This window comes from Anser anser (assembly GCF_964211835.1).
Source record: "Anser anser genome assembly, chromosome: 9".
Taxonomy (NCBI): Eukaryota; Metazoa; Chordata; class Aves; order Anseriformes; family Anatidae; genus Anser; species Anser anser.
Window position 1 is genome coordinate 5,004,762 of NC_139729.1, and position 26,267 is coordinate 5,031,028.

General features: G+C 35.5%; 1 protein-coding gene across 1 annotated transcript in view; it reads left to right on the top strand.

Annotated features, from left to right (window-relative positions):
* Positions 1-26,267, top strand: part of DNER (delta/notch like EGF repeat containing) — a 121,390-nt gene that overhangs the window by 30,307 nt on the left and 64,816 nt on the right. The window contains exon 2 of the mRNA XM_083847863.1: positions 15,697-15,993. Coding sequence (XP_083703989.1) covers positions 15,697-15,993 — 297 coding nt within the window. The remainder of the gene's footprint in view (positions 1-15,696; positions 15,994-26,267) is intronic.

The window sequence follows — 26,267 nt, forward strand, 5'->3', positions numbered from 1 at the left end:
TGACACACCAAGGAACATTACATATGCTTACAACACGACTTGCTGTAATTCAACTGGTTTTGTGAAGGAGAAGGTTTCTGTGGTTAGTTATGCAGTTAAGATACCCCCCAAAATTTTTAGTTTTATTTCTGACATAAATAATACTGACCAATTTCCCCACGTGGCTAAAATAAACAGTTTGCATTGTGATATTTTTCTGTGCAGTGAGGAGGTATGTAAATATTTCAGTATTATTTTTAAACAAATCCCAGTGTGAGGAATTCATAAATCAGCCAATCTAAAGGTGGTTTTTTTTGTTTTTGTTTTTCTTTTTTAGGTTTTCTGGAGAAGTATTCTATGGCTTATCAACATTCAAATCTTGTTTTAAATCACTAATTAAAATGAAATTACTAATTATTTTGTCCTTACTTGGCATTTTTGTGTGCAAGAAATTATTCTTGAAAGTCTTTATGAAATATGCAGTCTGTTCCATTAAACGTTAATAGAAAAATAACAGAAGTGTGACAAATCAAGCTGGAAATACATTGGCAAAGCTGTGTAGCAAAGCTTGAGCAAGAGCCACCTGCTTTTTTCTTACCTTTCAGTCTCTCACTTTTTCCAAATTCAATACTGACATACAAGCCTAGAAAGACAAAGATCCCATAAAAATTTCTATGACTTGCAGGCTTCTATTTACTGTCTCAATCTAATAGGGCCAGTGTGGCTGGCCAGAACTGGACTAGTAATAACCTGGCTATACATAGTCACTCAATTCCAGTCAAACTGTCTTAGGCACCGGTCATGGTAGGCTATTTTTTTTTTTTTAATCAAAATAATTAAATGGAAGTTAGAGAAATGACAGCTCTGAGTATAATTATTAGATTTTGTATATATCTGTGTTTTAAATAGATTTGTTCTGGCTGATTATTTATGGAGTTGTTGACATTGATTTGAAACTGTCTGACTACTTGTGTTAGGCTTTCCCGTGGTCCATCCCTTTGATCCGTTTGGTATGGTGAAAGCAGACAGTGAGCCGAATTCAATCTTGCTGAAAGCAGTAATGAGCACAATGGTTTATCTGATTTCAATGGGAATTTAATGTTTCATTTGTCCTTTTTTTTGCTGTTGTTGTCACAGAAAGTCAGTGATTTGTCAGAGGAGGCCATAAGAATAGAAGTAACTTTTTATGTACGCTTGACCCACTTATGTTAAGGACCAAGACCACGAAGAGTTAGTATGTGTCTGGTTGTCATAAAAATCAAAAGGAAAATACTATGAGACTAAGACCATTAATGATATTTTCCTTTTTTTGTTTGTTTGTTTTGTTTTCTGTCTGTCTTTCTGTCTTTTTTCTACTCCCCTGTGTGGTCCTGGAATTTCAGGAATTATTAAGAGTGGATGCATATACAGAGCAAATAACAAAAACTGACTTGAGTTTCTTGTAATCAAATGCAGGAAAAGTACGATAATGAATTGGTTACTGCCAAGAGGTATTGATCCTTCCAGACAAGCCTGTAATTAAACAGCAGATCATTTGAGGAGGGTGAAAAAGGTTACATTGGTCTGGTAAACTAGCAAAGGTTGTAAAGAGAATACTCTCCCCTCTAAAATGGCTGAAGAAAAAGCAGATTTTACAAGCATAAGTGCAGTAAGAAGGCTTCAGGACTGCCTTGTAACCCAGGCCTCCTAGGGTAGCCTGCACAATTGAAGAGGGATTTTGCTCAGATGCTGTTGTTTCTCATCCAACTGTACTTCTTTTCTATCATTTTCTCCTAGTAAAGTGAGGGCATGTAATCTCAGTGCCTGAGTGTTAATTGACTTCATTGTTATTTCTTTATTGGTTGCAAATGGTGAGCTGAGCAAGTCCACGCTGAGCAAGTGAAATAGCTTTTGAAGACGAGGGAGTTTCTCCTGAAAAAAAGTGCTTGGACATTTGGATGATAGTGTCCACCAAATGAGATTAAAGAGAGATTGGGGGCGCACTTGGATGTGTGCCTAAGAATTTTGTCAGACTATATTAAAACTTGTACCTGCAGATCAAATGGTCAAATGCTGCTGAAATCCAGGCTTCATTATGAAGGTCTGCATGTTTGTGAATATTCACCAGAGCTTCGTGGGAGACATCAGAGTTGTTGACCAGTTAATTCCTAATACCTTCTAGGTAGAGTAACAGTACTTTCTAGGATATATATATCTATATTTTTTTTATCTGACACCTCTTTACTCTGCGGTGATTAAGTCCATAGCTTATTAGCGGCTAAGTTATAACGTATGTTAGACTATCCATTGGATAATAAAAATAAAAGTAAAAAAAAAAAAGGATGGTCTAAAGATCTGTAGTCTTCAAGGATGTTATTGGAGTAGGTGTCCTCTGATGGCACTGCAATCATAATATATTTCAGCTTTTATAGACACCTTACAAAACATTTGAACAAGAAGTAGTAGTGGAGTGTTGAAGATCTTCACAAGAAAGCCTTTCGGAAGCTGAGCAAGAGCCTGATTTTTTCCAGAAGAGGGGAAAGATGGGACTAGATCAGCCCCCCGAACTAGATCAAGTTATTTCTGTTGCAAACAGGATGTCTCAATAGTTCTAAAAAGACTTTCTGCTTTGTGCCCTGCAATAGATGGATTTCTTAATTCTTTCTACATGTTAACCTTGTAAGTAAAAGCAATGATGTAGATTATTTATACATGTATGGTATGTATGTATAAATAACATTTTTGTCTTCAATTGGTTTAGAATTTAACTGGTTTTCCTCTGCATTCAGTGTCCAGCTGCCTCTTTAGTCCGATGTTTCAGAAAGTAATACTCGTGTTATAGTTCTTTCTTAGTTTTTCATTTTTAATGTTGGTAATTCATATTCTATGAGTGTCTTGCAGCTGAATGCTTCAAGGACATGTCCTTAGGTGGAGATTTCAGGTTAAAGATACAGCACAAAGCCTAGCAAGTATTTAGTGCTGACTCATTTTTCATGATTTTACATAGGAATACGAAAACATAGAACGATAATTCTTTGATTCTATGATTTTATATGAGAATGTTAACATAAAAATATACATAAAAATACTTGTATTTATATACAAAAAATACTTGTATTCTTCTGTCTTTGCAATACAAATGGATTTCTTTGTGCTAAAAGCTGTAGCACTGGCCATGTTTCTCCCTCTGTTTCATCTGTAACTGTCTTGTTGCAATAAAGAAACCAAACCCATGATTCATCTTCAATGTTAGAAAGTCAAACAGATCCTGTGACTAGATGTTTTGATTAATGTAATACTTCTTTCTCTTGTGTTGTCAAAATATAGTTTAGCTCTCCCTATTAACTACTCTTAGCTTCTTTTGTTCTTGTTCTGGAATCAGCATTTCTTTCCTGTCTGATTTCAGACTTGTCCCTCTTCCACACTATGAAATGTTTTTTGAGAAATAAGGAGTTACTAAACAGAAGAACCTTTTATGAAGATAATTTTGTTTTAAATCTTATATCTCAGAAAAATATCTTAAACATCTTTAATTCAAAAAATTTCCTGTAAGGAAAAGGCAAATGTTTTAAGAGGTTTGTCAGAGTTATCTCTTAATCACATCATGGTGTTCAAATTTTCTGACTTTCAGTGGAATCTTGAAGGAATGCTGCAAATCTGAGAGATCTCCTGGGCATAAGGAAAGAAACCAGAAGGGAAAAAAAGTTTTTTTTTTTTTTCTTTCCCATATTTTTTTCAGATTTTAAACACTCATATGAATTAAAAGAATTTTTGAAGCAACTAATAGTTCAGGAATAGGGACTAATAATCATAATAAAGCATAATGAGGTTATGTTGTTGACTGTCATTTTGCAGATACAGCATTAAGAATCTTTTTCTACCCCGTTGTACTTTCTATCCTCAGAAGGAATAGCCGGTGTGTAGTATCTTAAAATATCATGTAACCTGACACAACAAGATATGTAGAATATGGCACAGCAGGGATTTAATGAACTATTTTTTTTTCCTATCATCTGAAGCTTCCTATATGGCACGCCTGTAACAGAGGTTTAAAATACTTATGTTTCTTTTCCAGTTTTCCCAATTTTTTATTTAGTTTGTTTCAGTATTCGTATGTTTGCTGAAGATGAAGAATGAAATACTGTTGCAAGATGTAGAAGTGTAGTTTTCAATAATTTTCAAGAATATTTAACATGCGTCAAAAGATTCTGTCTTATCCTGTGATGAAAATCCATGCATGTCCAAACTGAATTTTATCAAGTTGGGTGGGCCACTAGAGAGATACTGTTGTGCAAAACACACAATACTGCTTTGCTATTTGTAGACTCAGTGTTTGGCTGCCTCTTCAAATGTTTCCTAAATCACCAGCTTTCAATGCAGTTACAACAGGAAACGTAGAATTTTTAATATTGTGACTAACATGAGAGATAAACCTTGAGAGACACTAGGCATGCAAGTGCCTCATGAATGCATGTGACCAGGAGGCAATAGGCTGGCTGAAAACTACAGGAACAACCTGGGTTTCTTTTACAGTAGCAGGGAAAATTCCCTTGAATTCTTGCAACTGTTTCAGAAGGAGGTAAGGGCTTCAGCCTCTAAATGCCTGATAATCTGGAAGAAAAGAATATCCATAAACATTTCTCCTTATATTTTAACTTCTATCAAGCACTCTTGTACAAGTCTCTTGCTGTCCATTATCATAAATTGTTACGGTAGTGTACCTTTCAGAAGCCCTGATGTTTGCCACTAAAAAATGAATGTTGTGCCACAAGAATTAATGAAATCCTGGGAAAACAAAACAAAACGAACCCCCTACCAAACCCAACCAAAACAAGCAAACGTACAAAGTCCAGAAAATTTAATTAAAAATGCAGACATGCATACAGGACTCTAAATAACAAAAACCTGTTGAATCCATCTTCAGGAGATAGAATCCTGCTCCTGTTGTCTCCGTAGTAAATATGAAGCTTCCCAGCATAATCATGATCAGATCTGTAAATCCTTACCTTTTTGATTCGTGTGGTAATTGCCATGGTGTATCCTAGATGTGTGCAGGAGAATAACGTACAGAACCTCATAAAGTTTGTGCCTAAGCCAGTAAAGGCAAAGAACGTTTAATAAATCTCATAGGATAAGGAGTAGGGATATATAATGAAATTACCAGGCAGAAAATTTAAATCAGACAAAAGGAGTATTTCCTCATACAGCAAAAAAGTTCTACAATTTAGTTATTGCCATCAGTTTTTAGATGCCATGAAGTATTGCTGAGTTCAAAAAGTGGTGAACATAATTCATAGCATCAAAACAATAAGGAACTGTGTGATTTACATAACATAGACATAAATTAGTATTGGGATTATTAGCTAAGATTGCAGGTTTGAAATCATACAAAGAAGATTCGGTGAAAACAAACCAAAAAACACATGGGGAACGACCCATGACATGTTTCAGCTTAGCTGCAATTAGTCTTTACTAATTAGTGAGGGTAAACAACCAAAAGATAAATTTGTAGACGTGAGAGAGAAGCTCTAGAACAGTATTGTTTAAAAATAAAACAAAGACACCCCCCCCAAAAACAAAACAAAACAAAACTACAACTCTAGTCCCTTGGGCTTGTAGTAGACAGCAAAATGATGGTGTGCACACAGTGTAATTTGATGACAGATATGAGTTTTTTTTTTTTTTTTTTTAAATATAGTGAATTCATAGAAGGGCTTGTTTAGGCCACAGACCTGCCTTCTATAGTGCTAGGAAAATGGGCTGTATTTTATCTGATTTTGTGTATTCCAAAGATTCATAAGAGAGAATTTGGCACAAAAGACCCCACTAAAATAATTACTAACAAAGGGGAACATCTTCATCTAGAGGAGGGATAAATCCTTTCCAGGCAGTGTTCATTAATATTGTAATGCGTTTGGTAACAGCTACAATCTTTAGGGCAGATTTGAAATGATAGATGATGAGTTTGGTTGCTTGGCACTACTTTGCTGAAAGTCATCTTACCTTTTCTAGACGTATCTTTCATCGTGTTGAACAATGAGTATAAATGGTATCCTGGGCATGCCAGAAGGAAGATCTTATGACAAACGACTTTCTGCTTGTTATCTCTGATGTGATCAAGAGGAACAAATACATAAAAGCACACTGAGGAGTAATTCTGTTATTTGTAATGACAGCTTCCCTGTAACTTACTACAGGAGCCTTGATAATGGATGCCACTGTTCCAGAGGCATGGGCTAAATTCAAAATTTCCATTTCCCTTGACCTGAGATTTTTGAGGTAGATTCCAGTCTGAATTTTCCGGGCGTGAAGGCTGAGTCCTCTGCACTAAAGAAATGAAAAGTCTGTAATTATAAAATAGAAGACATGAGAGTGATCTAGAGACTGAAATTACAAGAAAATAATCGAAACCTGACATTAGAAAAATTATATTAGCATCGACTAGAAAGATAAAACCCTAAACAATTGTTACTGTGTATGTTATGTAAATCATCAAGTTTATTCCTAATAAAAATTTAGAAGGTCTTTTGGAGCGCAAGATAAATTTGGTTTAAAAAAATATTCCCCAAAAGGTTGTTCTACGGACTTTAATGATGCCACAAAGAAATACTGTTTGGGCAAAACAGCTATTTCAGTTGGGGATAAAAATGCACTACCCCTAGCCAGTGAATATAGAGACCTATTTTATGCATCTGAAGATTGTCTTATTCTCAAGGTGCAGGCATATGCTGCTGCTGTCATCTCTTAACAAGTTACTGTGTGTTAGCTGCCAGGAAGTAACCGAGTTCACTCAGCCTGTCACAAAATGTGAGATAAAATTTTGTAGTTCAAACTGCTTTTGCAGAGCAAGAATCACAGGGCCACAGTGAGTGAGGATTGGAAGGAGTGTCAGCGGGAGTGAGTGATGGAGTGCTAGCAAGGAGAAGCGGAGAAATTTTGGGCTCTTATCTCTGCTCAAAATATTTGAACATTGTTCAAATATTTAACCCAATTACTTTTGCATTAAATGATAAATTCTTAGGGGATGTTGGTTTGAAACTCTTTGGACATTGCTCTTTATGTGCAGGCAGGCGCTTTGGTTATGAGACAAAGACAATGGGTTTTCTACATTGCCTCTGACCCTGATTTAAAGAAAAAACAAGTGAGTTAATCACTTGTAACCAGAAAAACTGTTTAGGTTCCCAATTCAAGAAAGAAGGCTGTGAATCCTACTTTCTGTGATGACCAAACTGAGAACTGAAGGCAACTACTTCAGATTGGCATCTCTCTTCTCTGAATCCCTTTAAGATGTCAGTTCTGCTGAACATAAAGTATTAACCCCCAATAACTACGTGCAAAATTTAGCTGGGTTTTGCAATTCTAATCCTGGGCCCAGATGATTAAAACTAAAATAATATGCACAGGAAAAGGTTTTAAAAATAGCAATAATGGGAAGTAACATACCACTACAGCAATGCAGAGAATGCTGAGAGAAAGTGTTCATGTGGTGGCGTCTGTTGACATACCCGAATAGAGGCTATATCATGCTGTTGTTTTTAAAGTAGGTAAAGATTTGGGAATTCAAGTTCTTTTTACTTTCAGTAGAATAGATGAGTAACTTCTCTAGTCAGTTCTGAAAACACCAGTAGCAGGTTGCTTAGGATTTTTTGTTTCATAAATATATTGGAAGTTTATTCCTCTTTGTGTTAGTCCTTATCTCACCATAACTCAGAGCATTTGTGGCAGAACTTCAAGAGTTTGAAGTAATGTTATTAGCCTTGAATTAGACAGTGACCTGTATGTTTAATTTGAAAGTTAAGTTCATTTGAATTGGTTAATCTTTTGTTTTAAAAAATCTTCTAAAATCTTTGCATATAAGTTGGCATATTTGTTTGCTTCTTTTTATAGAATGCTACATATCATTTTAAGATCAACTAATGACTTCTAGAACAATAAAAGGAAGTATATTCTAGGAATGGCCTTTACTTAATTTCAGTTTCTCACAAGTGAATGATGTGTTTGAAGCTAGTAGAAAGGTCGTTCTAGAAGTAAAGATATTATGAATTTTCATATCATCGCATATCACAATTTCCTAGCATAAAAATATTTTGTGCACCCCACTGTTACTCAAGAAAAGAGCACTTCTGAAAATGGAAACAATATTAAGAATAAAGACACCATTAATGATTCTTTCACTGTTTGATGCTTTCATAATGAAATAATAGCATAAGATATAAACAAACCAATGTGTTGTGTTGCTGTAATGAAGTTAATGGTTTCTGTTCAGAATTACCCATCAGTTTTACCAGCAGTAATGTGAGCGCCACTGGGGTCCTGTTCAACGACGCTGTAGGTTGCCAACACTTACTGAGAGTAAATGAGATGATGCTGAGATAAAAAAACTTCACAGCTAATCTTTACAGATCTATAGGTATTTCCTATATTCTTTCTGCCAGGTAGTTGACCTATCTTATCTTCAGAATGGATACCCTGACTTCATTTTCTTTTTAAAAAAACATCTTTGCTAAGCGGAGGAATTGCTGAAAAGCAGGGTAAGTTGGTTTAGCTTGTCTACTGGAAATGTAATATTAAATCTATTGTATCTACAGAAATAGCAAACAATTTGAATGGCCTTTCCCAGCAGGATATAGGAAAATATACCAAAAAACAGTACTAACAATAATCTGATGAGAAAAGCTGAGGAAAAACTATAAAGTGCTTCTCAATAACTATTTATGTGCATGCTCACATCTAGCAGTACTCCATGGTTACTGTGAAGTAGATATTTTCCTTTTGTTGAGGCAGGCAGAAAGTGATCTCTATTTTGTAGTTATTTCGGTATGCCTCAAGGTTAGACTGTGCCTGAGGATAGGTATAGCAAAGCAGCTGATGTATGGTAACTTATTATGCAAGGGTAACTTACCCATTTGCTGGCACTCTGCTTTTAAAATCTATCATGTTGTTTAAAATTTGCCTTGTTATGTTTGCTGGTTTTTCAAATAGATTTGGGCAGCCATGCTTTTGGTCTCAATTAGACAGACAATTTCTTTAGGCATTTTTTTGCTGCTTCACTGAAGTAAAGAAAATGTTTTCTATCCATTTATTATATTCACTGGCAGTTTCATTACTCTGGGTATTCAAAACTCGTAGGATGAGAATGGCAGCTTGGAAGCAATCCAGAATGCTCACAGTTAACGGTGTTTCAAAGAATCATGTTCTGAGTTATCTGATAAAGGTTTCTTTTCTTTACTGCACTTATTGATGTCTTTCCTGATGGGCTGGGGCATTGAGTGGAACTGCTAAGGGAAAATAGTAAATGTTTATTTCTAGAAGAATGTTGCTTACATTGTCACTTCAGCAGGATACAGTTCTTGGCATTAGCCTTCTAAATCTTGATTAATTCCCATTGTGCTGCAGCTTGTAGTGAGTCTCTAATAAATGAAACTGATGTAGTTGCCATATTAATGTTTTATGCAATATATAAGGTGCGTTTTTTCTTTTTTTTTTTTTTCTCCTTGCTTACACGGTGTTCCGGGATGGGAAAAAAAGCCCTGATTGTTCTGGCTTCCAGGACTTTAGTATAAAGCGCTTTCCAATACTTTGTGACCTGCCTATTCTTTAAAGTTGCAGATACGCAAGGCTCAGACTGATGTAGTTCACAGCAGGCAATAGCTACTTCTAGTTAGAAATAGTACCATACAGGCATCTTTTATTTATTTATTTACTTGTTTGTTTGTTTGTTTTATTATTATTTCTATCTGACAAACTGTGACATTCTGATTCCTGTATGGACATGGTGGTACCTGATCAAGTTGCAAGTCATCACTGCGCCCTGTCAGGCCATGTTTCACCATGACATAGTACTTATTTTTCCACAAGTGATAGGAGAAATACTTTCATGAAGGTAGCAAGATTGTTCTTAAACATATGCAAAAGTGTTTGAAGGTAACTTTTCAGGAGCATTTAAGGTGGAGAAGTCTGTGTGCACCAAGGTGCTGATACTGGTTAATTTTTACATTCTCATGAGATGATGTCATTCATCTTAACTTTCTTAGCCCAGGGTATAAACCACTCTTTTATTTATGTATTTATTTATTATTGTCATTATTATTATTATTAATTTGGTTATAATTGGAAAATTAATGTACTTTTCAAGCTGCTTGTTTTCAAGTAGACCTTGTTTTGATGATAAGCATAGTGTCTAAGCATGCAGTATCAGTAGGATTTTGCTGTCTTTCAAGGATTAATTAGAAAAGAGCATATAAACTAGAAATATTTACTAACTTTAAAGTTTTTTTGCTGGATATTTATCTGAACACCTCTGTTTGTCTAAGCATACAAGTGTTCAGAAGAAACCTGAATAGCCATAGAAAGAAACAAGAAAGATGGAATAAGAAATAAACAAATGTGAATAGCCACAGGTCACAGGTTTAGCCTTGCTGTGTTTCCCTGTTCTATTTATTTGTATTTCAGTCCCACCAGAGATTTCCTATCTATGTTGGCCCTGTGCTTCCCATTGTGAAAAAAATTGTTCTGTTCAAATAACACAGGGGATGTGAGAAAAGAAATGTAATCTCCGCTTTAGCTAGAAAAGAGGTGGAGGTAGTCTGACTGTTTGTTCCCTGGTCACACAGGATGTCTCAGGGAGTCGGAAATTGAACCCACATTGCTTGCTTGAGGCCCACTAAGTCACGAAAATGTATTTCTCTAAAATAGAATGGAATCATTAGTTCAACTTACTAATTTCAATACTTCTGTGGACACTCTTCGGAGCATCTGATTTTTTTTTTTCTATTTCAGTTCGTCCTGTTTTCTTGTCTTCCATTTCCTAGTTTGCATTAACGATTATTGTGTGATAGAATGGGATTTAAAACTTCAATGGACTGAAGGTTTGAATAAAACTAAATTTAAATAATAGTTTGAAGATATGCCATTTTTTCAAAGAGATTGCCTTTCTAGATAAACTTTATTGTCATTTTTATATAGAAGATTTAAATCTGTTTCCATTTTTTTCATAAATTGCTGCATATGCAAATATGGTATGATATTTCAGATGTGCTTATAAGAATAAAACAGTTGCAAGATTTTTTCTGCTTACTGTATTAGAAACAAATTGATAATATCTTAAGAGTGTAGGTTTTAATTATTTTCTTGCTAAAGTATTCAGAATTTGGTGGCTTTTAATGTACAGTGCATAGATTGAAGTTGATGCATTCAATCCTTTTTCTGGGCTGGTGGTACAGGGTGGATCTTCCCATGATCTATTCCTATAGAGCAGTTGTCTACTTTTGTATCAGGGCATTTCTTCAGCAATGTAGGTGCCAGTTTCTTCTACAGATTTAAATTTCTCTTAAGATCTGTTTTTAGCTGAACACATGAAGATGAACACATTTAGTCTAAATCACAACCAGCTCAAGTCAATTTACATATTTGAAAACCACAACTTTCATCCTTTACGTAGAAAAAACATCTCAGGGATCCAAAGCCAGTGGCTTTTGGCCTCTGTAGGCTTTTAATATCTGAAGACCGTTTTGGAGGTTTCGAGTGCTGCTGAACACAAATGTAAAATGCCAGCCTTTGACATTGTTGTGGCAGCTTGGCTTTGTTAGCAGATTAGAAGTCAGTACATAGAATGATTTTAAACAATTAACTGAATACCTAATCTGAGTACTGGATTTACTCTTCCCCTCCCCCCGCCACGTTTCTTTCCATATTTTACCAAAGCTAAGTTAGAAGTTGGTATAAGGTCATCTGTGATTGTAGGAAATGGTGATAAAAACTGAACCAAAATTTATTTTTTTACTAACGTATCTAAGAGGAGACTTGCAAGTGGGAGACAGGTTTTGCATAGTGTTTAGCAGCTCATTTTAGCGTTCTCTTTAGGTTTATCATTTTATTTTTCGAAGCTCTCCCGAGGATCCTTTCTGACCATGTCCAGGTAGAACAAGTGCAACCACCCTGGGGAGACACTGAATGAGCATTGAATGACAAATTGGTGTCACCACAAAGAGTACTGGTGAAAAGATCTTGCAGATATACATCTTGCTGTATTTTATCTGAAACTAAAACCTTAGGAAACAATTGGACTGACTGGCAAACAATCCATGTTTGTGAATATGATTCTTAAACAAGCCTCGTTTTTGTACAGTACCTGTGTTAATATTCTATCCGCCTTTGGAAAAAGAACTGCAATACCAAGGTCACCTTGATATGTATCAATCATAGGATTTTATTGGAAGAATACTCTAAAAATTACATCTGTTCAAGTATATGAGATAGCAATTACATGAGCATACATATTATGATTTTTAGTTCAGCTTTGTCAGCTAGCTACTGCAATGCTGACTGTACCTATTTAGTTAATGCGTATATTATGAAAACAGACTATTAAACAGAGAAATTAGGATAAAACCAACAAGAGACTTACATACAAAATATATTTTCTCTACCAAGATTATTGAAATTCTACATCTTAAAGAACATCTGGATTTTTTGGTAGTCATTATATTACATTCTTATTTAATCAGTAGCTATGTTGATACCTGTTACCTGTGTCCTCCTTTTCTCTGTGCAGTGATATTTCAAAATACTGTGAACTTCACAAGAAATGTCTAAAAAAAAAAAAAGATCAAGGAAGTTTTTACTCTTTTTCTGTGGATTTCAAAAGTTCTTTGAAGTTTTAGCCCTGAAATTTTGCTACCTTTTTGTTCTGCTGTAGGCGTGTTGTCCACTGTGTCCTGTTGCTTCTCAGAGCCCTCCATAACCATTGCTGCCACCTACGACAGGGCCATAGAAAGTCCCTAACCAACACCAACTAATCAGTTTTGTTTCCTCATCTCTTTGTAACCACCAATCAAAATGAACTTTATTTGGTTCAACAGAGAATCTACATGCAAAAATGGACATTTGTTCATTTTGATAAGCTTCCTGAAAGGAAAAAGAGCTTTAGAATTGATAGTAGCTAAAAAAGGGGGAAAGGTATCTTAAAAACTCTTATGAAGTACTTCATAAAACTCGATTCTGAGAAAGCACGTAGTGAAGTTCTCCACCTACGCTCACCTATTTTAATTCTTTGTACAAACCAAGCAGTCTTAACTGTATTCACTGCGGCATGTGGGGAATGTTAGTGGCAGCTCCCAAGGCCGGCAGTGTTCGGTGTGTGGCATGGGCAGCAAGGAGCAGTGCTCGTTGGCAAGCACATCTCTTCCTGCTCAGTGCTTGGCCAAGCTCAAAAACATTTACAACAAGGAACATCCATCACAGCACACTTTTGATTATTTTGCTTGTAAAGTGAATGGATATATTGAGTTGAGAGGAAAAAAGCGCCCTTTGTGACTGTTTGAAAATGTTTTTTGCTTTTGTGTTCCTAGGGTTTGCCAGTAATAATGTTAACATTTCACGTGTGACAAAAACAATTAAATTTCCTCAGAGCAGAATGAATGCTGATTCATTAATCAAAATGAGTTAAGGTGAATTTGGATTAATTGTGAAAGAATGAGTAAAGAGCTTATCTAACACTAGGAGAGCTGCATGCCTTTGAAACTCAGATCTAGTCCAAGCCACCAGAACATGAACTGTTGCAAACAATAGTTGAACTGGGCTTTGTTCGCACTTGAACAATTTTTATCTTCAACACTCTAAAAGGAAAAGAAAATTGGCACAAAAATTTCTGCTATTTGGAAATGAAAGCAAGCTTAAAATATAGTTAAACTATAGAACAAACTGGGTTTTGTCCCTCGCCCTTGTCCTTGTCCTTTCATGATTTCGCTGAGAGGTGGTCTAGAAAGTGGTCTCTGATAACAGATATTCTGTTGATTTGAAGGATGAAGAGACTTTAAGGAGATAAGCCAACCTGACCACAAAAGTCAATGCTTCTTTGAGTCCTGATATATTAAGTATATATGAACTCAATATACAGTTGAATTTTAAGAATGAAGAAGTCGGAATTTGTGCCTGATGTCTGATATATCATTTAATATGTATGAGATGTGTCCCCATGCAAAGCAAATAACATTCAGAGCTATAACCGAATGACAAGATAAACAAGCATACTGTATATTTTGGGCTGTGTTGCATGGCCTCTAACTCTCCTGCATCAATCAGTGCAAAATCTAACATTCATGATTAACTGTTTCCAAAATTAACTTTTATAATAATGTTTCCTCTGTTTTCTGGCTAAAAATATTACAGAGGCCAGAGTATACAAAAATTCTAGTCAAAGAAGTTCCAACCAAGGTCAATATTAGCACTGGTTCAGATATGTGTAAAAAGTGTAACATTAGGTTTTGTTACCCCGGATACCAGGCCTTTGAACTGGTGGGAAGGTAAAGTTCCTAGTGTAGATTCAATAACCTGTTTTTATCTCTGAGGATCCTGAAGTTATGGACTTTAAGTGCCCGTTATGTTTTGCTATAAGTAAAGTTATTCCAGGTCATTTCTAGAGGGATGGCAGTTTTCACATTAATGATATATAAAGCTTATGCAATTCCTATTTATTATTAGGTAATTGTTAAAACTATAATAACTGTGGTGCTTTAGAGAAATATATTAAGAAGCAGCATTGCTTATGCAGGGAAGGACTGAAATACTGTACAGGAAAGAACTAGGTAACTTATAGTACTGGAACACTTGCATGAAATTTGCATGTAAAGACTGAGAAAATGTCTGTTTCCAGTGATGGACTGATTATCATTTAATGTGAGGACAAACCAAAGGAACTGCCTGGCTGTACTGGTTGCTCAAATGGTGTCAGTGAGTCAGCGGTGTGATGTAGCTCTAACTAAGGCAAAAATTTCTTATGTAGTGTCAGGAAGCTATCTGCAGGACAGACAGAAGTGTTGATGCATTGGAAAGGCAGTGCTAGGCCTCGGAGTGCAAGTTGTGAGAACGGCCCCCTTAACGCAGGGCTTGTCCTGCACCGGGAGACTGAGCAAGCCCGGCTTGTTTAGTCTATCAGGTGAAACTTGAGATGAGTTTGTAAGCATATTCTGTAAATATCTTGTGGATGTGAACACTGGTGTGGAAGAGGGAAGAGACATTCCACCTAGAAGTCAATGATGATGTAAGAAACTGAGTTCAAGCTAGCTGGTAGATAAGGCAGAAATCAGAGGAAAGCAGGTGAGCGTAGGACAAGATTTTGCTCACATCACTGAGCTCCCATTCTATTCTATTACAAATGCTGTGTTAAAAATAAGCATTTTTTTTCCCCTAATCACTTGTGTTCGGAAGTTTTCAGCACCAGAACGAGTAAGATTCTGAAGCTACTGTCCTCTAAATGAAGTACAGGCGAAAGACCCAGCTGTTATAAAACAGAATTTATGTCCATAAACACAGCTGCATGATGAGGTGAACTCTGACAACACACAGCTACATCCTGAGCTGGTGACCTCTATGAGGTCAATGTCCCATTCCTACTTCTGTTACTGCCTTAAATTTCTAGATTTTTGTTCTTTTCCCTAGACAGGTTACTCTGAAGATTGTTTTTAAAATTACTGGTTATGAGCAGTGGCCGTGCTCCTACTTCACGTTCATCGCTTTGCTTGCAATATTCTGAGAGCAGTGGTGAATCTAGATTAATTTATATTTTTTAATCCTTTAAATTTACTTTCTTTAAGGTGTATCAAAGATGAGCTTTGTTCATAAATACGTTTAGAAGATAAATACAGAAGGGGAAAAGAATCTTGTTTTATGGTATTTGTGAAGCACGCACACATCTTTTGTATGCAGTAATTGACCCATATGATGTTTTTTTCCCTGCAGTTCGTTTCAGACCCTTGTGCCAGCAACCCCTGTCACCATGGCAACTGCAGCACTAGCAGTGATGGCTACCTCTGCATCTGCAGTGAAGGCTATGAAGGAACAAATTGTGAGCACTCGTTTCATAGCCTTCCGGTCCCTGAGCCGACGGAGCCATCGTCACCAAGACAAAGCAGGCCAGTCTCATCCACACTGGAACCCGACATCGTTCTTCCGCACTCAAGAGCAACGGTGACGTTACCAACGTGGCAGCCGAAAGCAGGACAGAAAGTTGTAGATCTGAAATGGGATGAAATAGAGGTGAGAATGTTCTGTTTAAGTAAAAATGCACAGAAAGGAACTTCTAAGTGTTATCATTGTTGGGTTGTCATTTGTGCATGACGTCCTGGATGTCTACGTGAGAGGGCTGAAGATACAGTCTCTGCCTTGAGTTAATTTGCTGGTAAAATTAAACACACAAAAAATGTTATTTACTAAAGGTAATGGGCTTTTAATCTTGGCCTTTTTAAGATGCATTTGATTAGATAATTCTTCAAAATCAGATTTTTATTTTACTTGTTTATCTTTTTATTCCAGTTATTCATATGACCCCATATCTCCAATTATCATATGAATTTAGGGAAATTGGAAATTTTAAACAATACCTTTGACAAATACATATATGTATTATAATCCCATGGTGTCTTGAAAACTGTCCCTGTACTGTTAAGAAAACATAGTTACTTGAGGATTAAAAATGGCAGTCAGTCAACATATCCCACATCACACAACTGCAGAGATCTAATGGTGGTGAAGGAATAACTGAAAATTTTAAAAATTTGTTGTACCTCTTAGTAAAACCATAATCTTACAATATTTAGCAAAACTACAACTAGAAAGCACAGAACATATAATCCTTAAGAAATGATCTTTACTTCCTACTGTTTTTGTACACTCTTTAAGAGCAGTTTTTCGATGTCTTACGTAGACTCTAGTATCTGCAGAAATAAAACAAAATCCCAAACTTACCCAGTTACTGTTTAATATTTGTCTTTACATGTGCAAATCATGTATAGGCGGGAAGTATGTTTGTTCACCAATGTAACTGAGAAGAATCAATTATTTATCTCTTGATACGTTTTCCATGTGTATATTGAATTCATTCTGTCACATGACCATTCTCCTCCCTGCTGCTTTCAAGTCTGTCACTGCAAGGATGATTTAGAACTGCGCTGCTGTTCTCTTACTTGAAGATGTGAGGCCAGTGCTAGTGCATATGTTGTTCCTACAGCAGTTGGTACTGGAAGTCTCCAAGCTGATCTGGAGATCAGCTATAATAATACTACATATGTGCAAAATGCATCCCAAAGAACAGTCTCTGCCATAGATATGAACATATGTTTTGGGGCAGTGGGGGTGAGGGGAAGCTTGTTTGTGAAGAAATATTTTCATTTCGGTAGACAAAGAATTAAAACCCTTGTGACATCTTTTTCTTAATGAAGAACGCATTGTAGAAGAAAGTATTTCATTTGTGTTTATTCAGGGTTAAATAAGTGAAATGTCAGCTGTATCTGTTTCTAACGTTTCATGAAGTATGATACTTCTGAGGTGTATTAACAGACTACCTAATGAAAAAGTGAACAAGTTTGAGTTTAATTCCTGAAAATGTTAAATTTTTCATTATTCTTTGCTAGCCCAAACAAATTTATTCCTGTGTCTCCTTTAACATTTATTTAAATCAGCTTTTGAAAATAAAATCAACCTGCGTAAAATATATATTGGATATGTTATGACTCTCAGATTAGATTTGAGGTACAAGTAGTTATAGGGCTGTATCACATTTCAGTGAGAGATTGGGTCAGCAATGTCTGGAGAACAGAGCTTTATTTCTTGAAACGCCCTTACCCATATCTATTATTTTACAGTAGAATATATGTCAGGTACTGAGGGTGGATTTTGGAGAGAAAGCACTGAAGCAGAAACAAATACTGATCTGCTTTTATTAGTTAGTTTAAATGCAGTGTCATCTCTGCGTGGGTGCTTTGTATGTCCTGATCAATTAAGGGCAAGCCATTCCCTGTGCCTCATGAGTCTTCCTCAGTCTGTGGTCTGGTATTGTATAAGTAACATTTCTGCCTGGTTTGTGTTTTCAGATAGATTCACTAAGCATTTCAGCCAAACACATAGTTCACAAGTAGGTATTTTAATAGCTGAAATTCGTCCTTCTGCATGTCTTCTCTTACCTTCAATTCTTAAAATTGAATTTATCAATCACGTTAGTAACTCGAATATGGAGATTAGTTGTTATACTATTAGAAATTACTTGCCCTGATATGTTTTTAATTCGTTGTGATAGGTCTTGTATTTTTTTCAGTCTTTCTCATGTAACATAGTGATCTTGTGTTCTTTGCAATTCACAGTAAGAGAGAGATACCTCTGTGGAAGAAAACCATTCCAGTTGCTAATTCAAGACATTTTCTCTAATCTATATTAAACCAAAGGGAGAACTGATATGCCTGAGGGTCTATATTCCAAAGCCTCTTTGGAGGAGGCTTCAAGAGTAAAGGGTTAAGTGTTAAGCAGGAAAATACTACCTTTCCTAGTAGCTTTAAAAGCTTTGCAAAGCTTGATCCTTTCTTGCCCTCTCTTAGAAGAAGAAGAAAAAAAGTAACTGTAGGTTTTGTATTGCAAAAATCTACTCCTTTGATCTTCCTTGAGATTAAGAGGCCACAAAGGCGGCTTTTGTTTTTTGGTCTTCCAAGTCAGCTTGTTTTTGACCTTTATCTGTACTGATGCCACAAGTGAGCCAATGTTCTTCAAACTCTATTGTCTGTCTGTCTGAACAGAGAGAAATTTTGCCAGAATCTCTCCAAATGAAAGCTCTCTCAATCCTGCAAGGATGAATTTTCCATGGTAGGTGTCTCAGGAAGGACTCCTGAGAGAAGTATATCTTCTGAGAAAGGCATGACATATGGTTAGAGTTGGAAAGTTTTCTTCATTCCTTAGATACTAGGATCATAGTTTTCAGTGCATACTTGACCAAGCTTTCTCAATAAGGCCTGAAGGAGTAAACAACATACAGAAGTCTCTGGATACAATTTAATTTTCTAACAGAGCTCTAGCTATAACAAATTAATCTTTCCTTCTTATGCAAATTTAGGCCTAAAACTACAAACCATTAAGAGAAAAAAAATCATCTGTTGTTTTCTTTAATAGAACAGGGATTTATCTTTGTACTCAGATGCTGAAAGAGATCTTTTTTTCCCACTTCAGGCAACTAAATTGTTCCACTTGCAAGAGAGATACAAATAGCAGCCCAAATTTCTCCAGTCCAATGATCTTTCAGGTTACAATGTAGAAAAGATAGATATTAGCCAATAATAGAAGGAAAAAAAAAGTGTTTTTTTCTTTTTTTTTTCTTTTCCATTAATACTGATCAAATAATAGATTCAACAAAGGCTGCAGTGTAAAAATCAACTGTAAGAATAGCAGTATCCTACTCCCATATATTACTTTTCCTTAATAGTGCTCAATTTTTTTTCAAAGGAAATCAGCAGTATTATTCACATTTTACAGATGGAGACACTGAAGCAAAGAGCAGTAAAGTGATTTGCCAGGTGCGCAGCCAGGAATTAGGATGCTAAGCATGTGAGTCCTAGTCTAACATTCATTTATACTGCAATACTACTGCTCAGATTCTAGGTTTTGGAACTAGTGATAAGGGGCTACAGTAAATGTATAATTCCCCCTGTAATGGTGACAGCATTTGTTTTACATGCATTTTCAGTCAGTAAACTGTATACCTTTTAAAGAAGTGTGGCTGGGCCACGTGGAAGCTCCTGAAAGAGGGTGCTCCTGCTCTTCAGCAACTGAATATGCTTAAGGAATAATTGTGCTTGAAACAGAGACCTTTGAATCTTTGAGTGCTTTCTGTGTTGCTAAATGTCCTTCCTTCCTTCTTCCCTCCCTCCCTCCCTCTGAAGTGCACTGTGGGTAGAGGAGGAGACCGAACAGAATTGTGGAGGAGAGATCCATTTGAGGTTACTAAATACATAGAAACTCCATCCTTAGAAATGACAGTTTAGGAAAACCTTTGGCTTGCGAATGGGAACATGCTAGCCCTTTTCTTATCCAATTTTCTTGGCATTCCTTCTTATAACTGCTGTTGGAGTCAAAGTATTGGAGTATGTAGACTTTTGGTTTGACTTTGGACAGTTGTTCTTATACCTGTGTGTAAGATTTGTTTCAGAAGTCTGTATTACTTTTCTTATACCTTTAGAAAAAGTTATCTTAGAAGCAAAGGAGACTGACAGAAACAAAGTTTTCATTAGAATAATCTTAACTTTCTTAATAATCTGTAATTTCATCAAATTTTTCCTCTACGATATATGTGTATGGAACTTTTTATACAAATGCCATTCTAACAGACGACTTGGTATATACATTGCTTTATAACTGATACCCTTAAAAATTATTAAAAAACAAAACAAACAAACCCAACAACTCCAAAACATCAGTAAAAGCGTAGTATCCTCAAACAAAACTGAAGAGAAGCTCACAGAATTAATATTTTAATATACTCCATTGCTGAAAGAAGTTTAATGGATAGTCATAAATACTAGCTTTCCTAACATCAAAACCCTCCTATCCCCTTTCAGGACAAAACTACCATATAGAAAATTCTTGAGAGTGTAATTATGACAAGATATTGAAGCCCTGCCGGCTTGGGTCTATATTGATGGGTGGGGGGCTCAGGACTTTTTTTTTTTTTTGATAGTATGATGCTGTCTTTAAGAAGTATCTGGATTCTTAGCCACTCTTTCAGGAATCACTTTGAAGTTTTGGAGAGTCTGAGTGAAAAAAACACCTGAAAGTTTTACTACCTTTCATTGCTTTGATGTAAAATCACATGGAGTAGAAGTATCTCTGGCTGACCTGACAGACTTTGGTGAAGTTTACTTCCTAGCTTTTACTCCAATGACCTGAGCTTGTAGTCTTCATGTAAAGATTTGATGGTGTGGAGTTTTTGCTTTAAGAGCTTGTTTTCACAGTGCTTACCTCTATTATTCAGAACAGCTCCATATGCTCTGGCATAGGAAATGACCATTACGTGTTCAAGGAAATAATATTGATTGAATGATTTACTGTAAGATTTTATGAAGGTGGCATTCATTTTGGTGTCCAGCTTGAGACAAGAAGGCATCTGACTAATATGATTACCCAGGTAATTTATCTGAGAAGCTGTCATTGTTTAAGATAACCTACTATGCTTGCTGAAGTATCTACCGCTTCATGTAATATTGACATTAATAACCTTTGTCAGTAATACAAAGGTTTAGTAATGTTATCTAGAAGATTACTGCGCATCAGAATCTTCTGTTACTGCATCTTCTTGGCAATGTGATTGCTGACTCTACAAAGTAGCTTTAGCTCAGATGAGCAAAGAAACACAAACTGTGACAGAATTTGCTGGGTAGATATGTAGACTTCCTTCTGTTAAATTTCAGTGCTACAATAACTGGCAAGCCTTCTTCATGTGATACTGTTTTGGGATGCAGTCTGTCAGCCTTCCCTTGGTGCTCTTCAGGGAGGCACTACTCCTACTCTAAACACTTCTGCTTTTCTCTCCCACTGGTGAGATACGTTAGAAGGAAGCCTTTATTTTCTTTCTGTTCTGTTTTTCTTTCAAGCATCATCCCATATGAGACTCTTGAGGGTAGAGGCAAATACACTTGTGTGGGGTTTAAGCTGTATAATACTAGCTTTCTGGAAGCAGTAGTTTTTTCATGCTGCAGGACAAGGGAACTGCTTTTCTTTTATAATTTTGTTCTGAATGAGGTTTCTGTGCCAGAAATGATCCTGGCTTATTGCTTGGCATCTTGTCTAAAATAAGATAGTAACTGATCCCTCTCTTCTCATTCTATTATGTTGGCTTTTCCTACATCTCTTTTTCTTTTTAATTTTCTGCAGACAACAGTTCAAGATCTTGTAGTCAATATCTAACCTGTTTAAATTCTCTACAGTACTTTTTCCCTTGCATAAATGACAGCTGACAGACGTTATATTTCTCAGAAAATAAAAGATATTTCTTGTCACCCTTTGAGATTTGGAAAAGAAGAAATCCTGCAGGCTTTATCCTGATGAAAAAGTAGTTATATGTTTAGAAGAGGCAAAACTGGAAGTTATGAAGCTTTATTGAATTAAAAGTTAACATGCAATCCCTTGGAAAAAGATTTGAAAGAGTATTTGCAAGAACACTCTTCATAATGCATTCATCATGACTGTTTCTGTGCTACTGAAGAAAGGAAAGGTTGTCTTTCTTAATGACCACATCAATTTTCATGGGAGATCACCCTAGCACAGTCTTGTTTTTCCTGAAGAACTAATTTTCATACTTTCTTTATTAACATGATATCTTTCCAAATATGCTTAAGCATATGTTTAAATTTTTAAGCCTAGAGCATTTTTTTTTCCTTGTAATTTGGAAATTACTTTCTTGACAATTTTCTTGAAGATAAGTTTATATACATCTCTTTTATTTAGTTCAAGAAGAATGCGTGGGAATGATGTGTTCATTCGTGTATTCTGTTTAATTCCAGACCAATTTGCCCAACTTCACTTTGGCTGCAAGGCTGTGCAGGTTTCTTTCTTGCCCCATTAGGAGCAATAGCTGGAGAATGATATTTGAGACGGAAAGATAAGAGAATAACCAAAGAGAACTTTCAGAGCTAACAGAGCAGGAAAGTGCCACTTCACATTGCACAAGTGTTTGCATGTGTCTATAAGTTTTTTTATTTGTGTAACCCTTGGGAATGTTTTCAAAATGAAGCACTCATTTTGTATGCTGGAGTGGGGTTTTGTGAAAGCTGGGATATCACTGAAGTTACAATGACAATTTACAGGAAAGAGTTAGTAGACAGTTGGCTCATGAAGGGAATTTTTATTCACAGAATCACAGCATAGGTGAGGTTGGAAGAGAACTCTGAAGACCATCTAGTCCAACTCCCTTGCTCAAACCAGGGTCAACTAGAGCAGGTTGCTCAGAACTGTGTTCAGTCAAGTCTTGAATACCTCCAAGCATAGAGAGTCTTCAAAATTCCTGGTCAAAATGTTCTATGATTGGAAATATTCATTACTATTCAGAAATATTCATCAATATCTTATTAACAGGGTATTGTGAAACTGCTAAGGCTAATGTGTTTGGTCATTACTTTTAAGTTTGAGGACAGTGTGGTGTGTTTTGCAGGAAGTAAAAGCTTTCTGCAGTCCTTTAAACTTGTAGAGTTGAGATACAGAAGAAATGTGAACATTTATCGCTGTAGCAGAATGACTGTGTTTTTGCATTGTTCAGGATTAGCCTACCAGTGGTGATAAGGCTTTGTAAAATTGCAAATGTCGGTCTGGTCAGCTTTCCAAGAAACATGCTATGAAATTTCATTAACAACAAATATCTTCAGAGAACTATTATCAGTAGTGAAAGACTGCGTATATGTATGCTAGCATAGATGTAGTCTTAGAATCTGTATGTTGCTTTTTTTAGCCTCGTCAAGTTAAAGATCAGTACAGCTAATCTACCAAAGTAATAAAAGGACCAATGTAAAAATATTCCCTTGGGATCTCTGTCTGTGTTCCAAGACATGTTGAATTATGTGTATATATGGAGGTTGCTACGTGAGTATCTCCACAATTCACATTATTTAATTTTTTAGAAAAGGTATAATATGGAAGAGCGGAGTCTGTTGATCTCTTCCTGGGTAGTGCAGCTGATTTCCTTTCCAATCTCATCTATGCTAGTACTATGGACTGATAAGGTAATCACCTAGTCCAGTCACTGCTGTCTTTTTAATGTCCAGGGAGATGCTGTAGTAATAGATGTTCTTCTGGAGACTTCTCTCTTGCTTTCTCAAACGACGCTCTTCTTTTACTCATGTAAAGACTCAAAAAGTTAATACTATTAAAACTGTTGAAACAGAAATGTAGTTTTTGTATATTATGTTCTTTTTAAAAACAAAACAAAAATACAAAAACATGATTAAGATACAAACTTATGGAATATATATATCTAAAGAGGAATATTATATTTCCTCTCAGAAATTTGGTATTCAAAAAGTCTAAACTCTAAGTAATATATTGAAGAGCATAAGCTCTGTGCTGATGTAGGAGCTTATCTTTGTAAGCAGCTCCTAACCATACCTCAGGCTCTGGCAGGTGCATGAAGGTTTTGTTTTCTTTGGTGACTATTTTTAAAATAGCTGCATCATTTGCGTTGTATCTGTAAGTCTGTTCCCCAAGGAGCTTCCTTGCTGGCTTAACGGATCTGTACTACTGGATGCACCAGGGGAGTTTTGGAAGAGTTTGATCTCATTGAAGGCATATGTGGTTTTGTTTTGTTTTGTTTTTTGGTTTTTGAAAATGTATTTTTAAATAACTAAGTGGTCTGTTTGTGTTTTTGACTATAAACATCTCACTTAAAAATTTTGAAGAGTGGTTAGAATAGGAAGTCAGAGTTTATCACATGCTCTTTATTCTACCTTCTCAAAATTATTTAACTCTATTTTCCAGTAAGTTCTGTTTTAGGTCTCCAGTCATTATTATTATTTTTTTTTTTTTTGAATGAGACTCGCCACAGATTGTTTTAATCTTTTTGGTGTCCTTTATTATTGTAATATATTTGTCTTCTTTGCCCTTATTCTTCAGTCTTTCAGTTTTGCAGGCTGTTCTGTTAAGCCAGGTGAGACACACTTAAAAATCTTTATACAAATTTCCCACAGATACAAAAAAAAACTCCGTGTAATTTATTTGCTAATTCAGGTGTCAAAACCATCATTTTTGTCTCTATAGTATTTGTCTGAAATAGAGTACTGCTGGCACCATTTTTTTTTTGACCTTATGAGTGCTGCTGTTTCTTCTTCTTTTTTTTTTTTTTTTTTGTCTGATCCAAGTACCATTTTAGTAGTAGAAAAAAGTCAAATTTCAGCTGTTGTAAAATTTTGTCATTTAGCATCCTACTGGTTTAGATAATTATTTTATCAGATTCATAACACATGACATCAGAGCCAATTACAAATGGTGTTTCTTCTTGGAGAAGGACATCAAACATTACAGGTATTCCTAGCAGAGGAGTCAAACCCCTGTATTTTGCTTTTTGTTCTGCTGGTTACCAACGAAATATTTTCTACTTGTGCTTTTTATGCTGAATAATCCTTAATTCTGATTGCTTTGCAAACCATATTTTTTCCCCATTTTCACAGGGTTAACTCAGCTCTCGTTATGAAGCCAATTTTTTCAGTTCTTGCTTTATTATTATTATTGTTGTTATTATTATTATAGTTTCAAAGATAGATCTATCCTTTACTTTACAAACTTCTAATATAGAATAGTAAAGTAAATGAAGAGCTTAAATTACTTTTTTTTTCTCCTTGTATTCCAAGGTAAAAGATGCATGAAAATGTGAAACTATATAAATATTCTAATGAGTATATTTTTAGATATAGTATGAGACTGTGTAAGAATAAAGATGTTGATTTCTTTTCTTTTCTTTTTTCCAGTAGGCATTAGATTCTCAAAGAAAATGAAAGTATAAATGTTGGCAAATTTAAGAGGAAGAGTGTTAGCCAAACTCCTTTTTGTTTCATCATGCTTTGAATGTTAGCTCCATAATTTTTACTTCCAGGATTCAGAAATTTTAATGGGTATATTACCCTTTAAAATTATTATTTTTTTAAGGAAAGAATAAAATTGCATCTCATTTTATTTTCATAAAGTATATGTATTCATATTATATGCACAAGAGAATGAAGCAATGAAGAAATAAGTTAAGTAATCTCTATATTTTGGGGAGATGTGAATATTGAGTATTTGTTTTGCCTGAATCAAAATCAACTAAGCCCCCTAAAAATGGTTACTTGCTTCATATTCTGAACTTCTATTTTTCATGTTTTCACAGGTGTTCCAAGGTAACATTTAAAATATGAATTTGAATTTTAAATAGAATTACGAATTAGATTCTGGCTTTTTTGTTAGTGGATGATTAATTCATGGAAGTGTGTCAGGTATCAGTTTTCACTTCACCAATAAGGCTAATGTAAAAAGGTTGCACACACATTCAGGTAACTAAAAAATAGCATGGCAAAATCTGCTTAATAATTTTATGGTGAGATTGACTGATTTTTTTTTTTTTCAATATAGTGTGTTATTTCATAGCTGATGAAGATACTGGAGAGCTACTTAATAGAAATAGAAAGAGCCAATTATCTTATATAAAATATTACTTATTTGAAATAAAGGTGTAATTGGAAATGGTGATGGTCTTCAAACTGCCTTTATGAAATCACTGTTCCACAAGATGTGGAGGTTTCTGTGATTTTTCAGTGTTGTATGCCATCCTGCGTGGTGTCCTGATCCAGTTCATGCAGTAGCTGATTTCCATGCCTACTAGTTGCTGGAGACTTGGCAAATAAGTCCCTTCGCTCTTAACTGTACTCACCGTTTTTCTCCATCTGAAAGCTCAATTTATTGAAGCAACTCGTACTTGGAAAGAATATTATCAGGTTTTGTCAGAGCAAGTGGGAAAATATTTTTTCCCAAAAGTAACC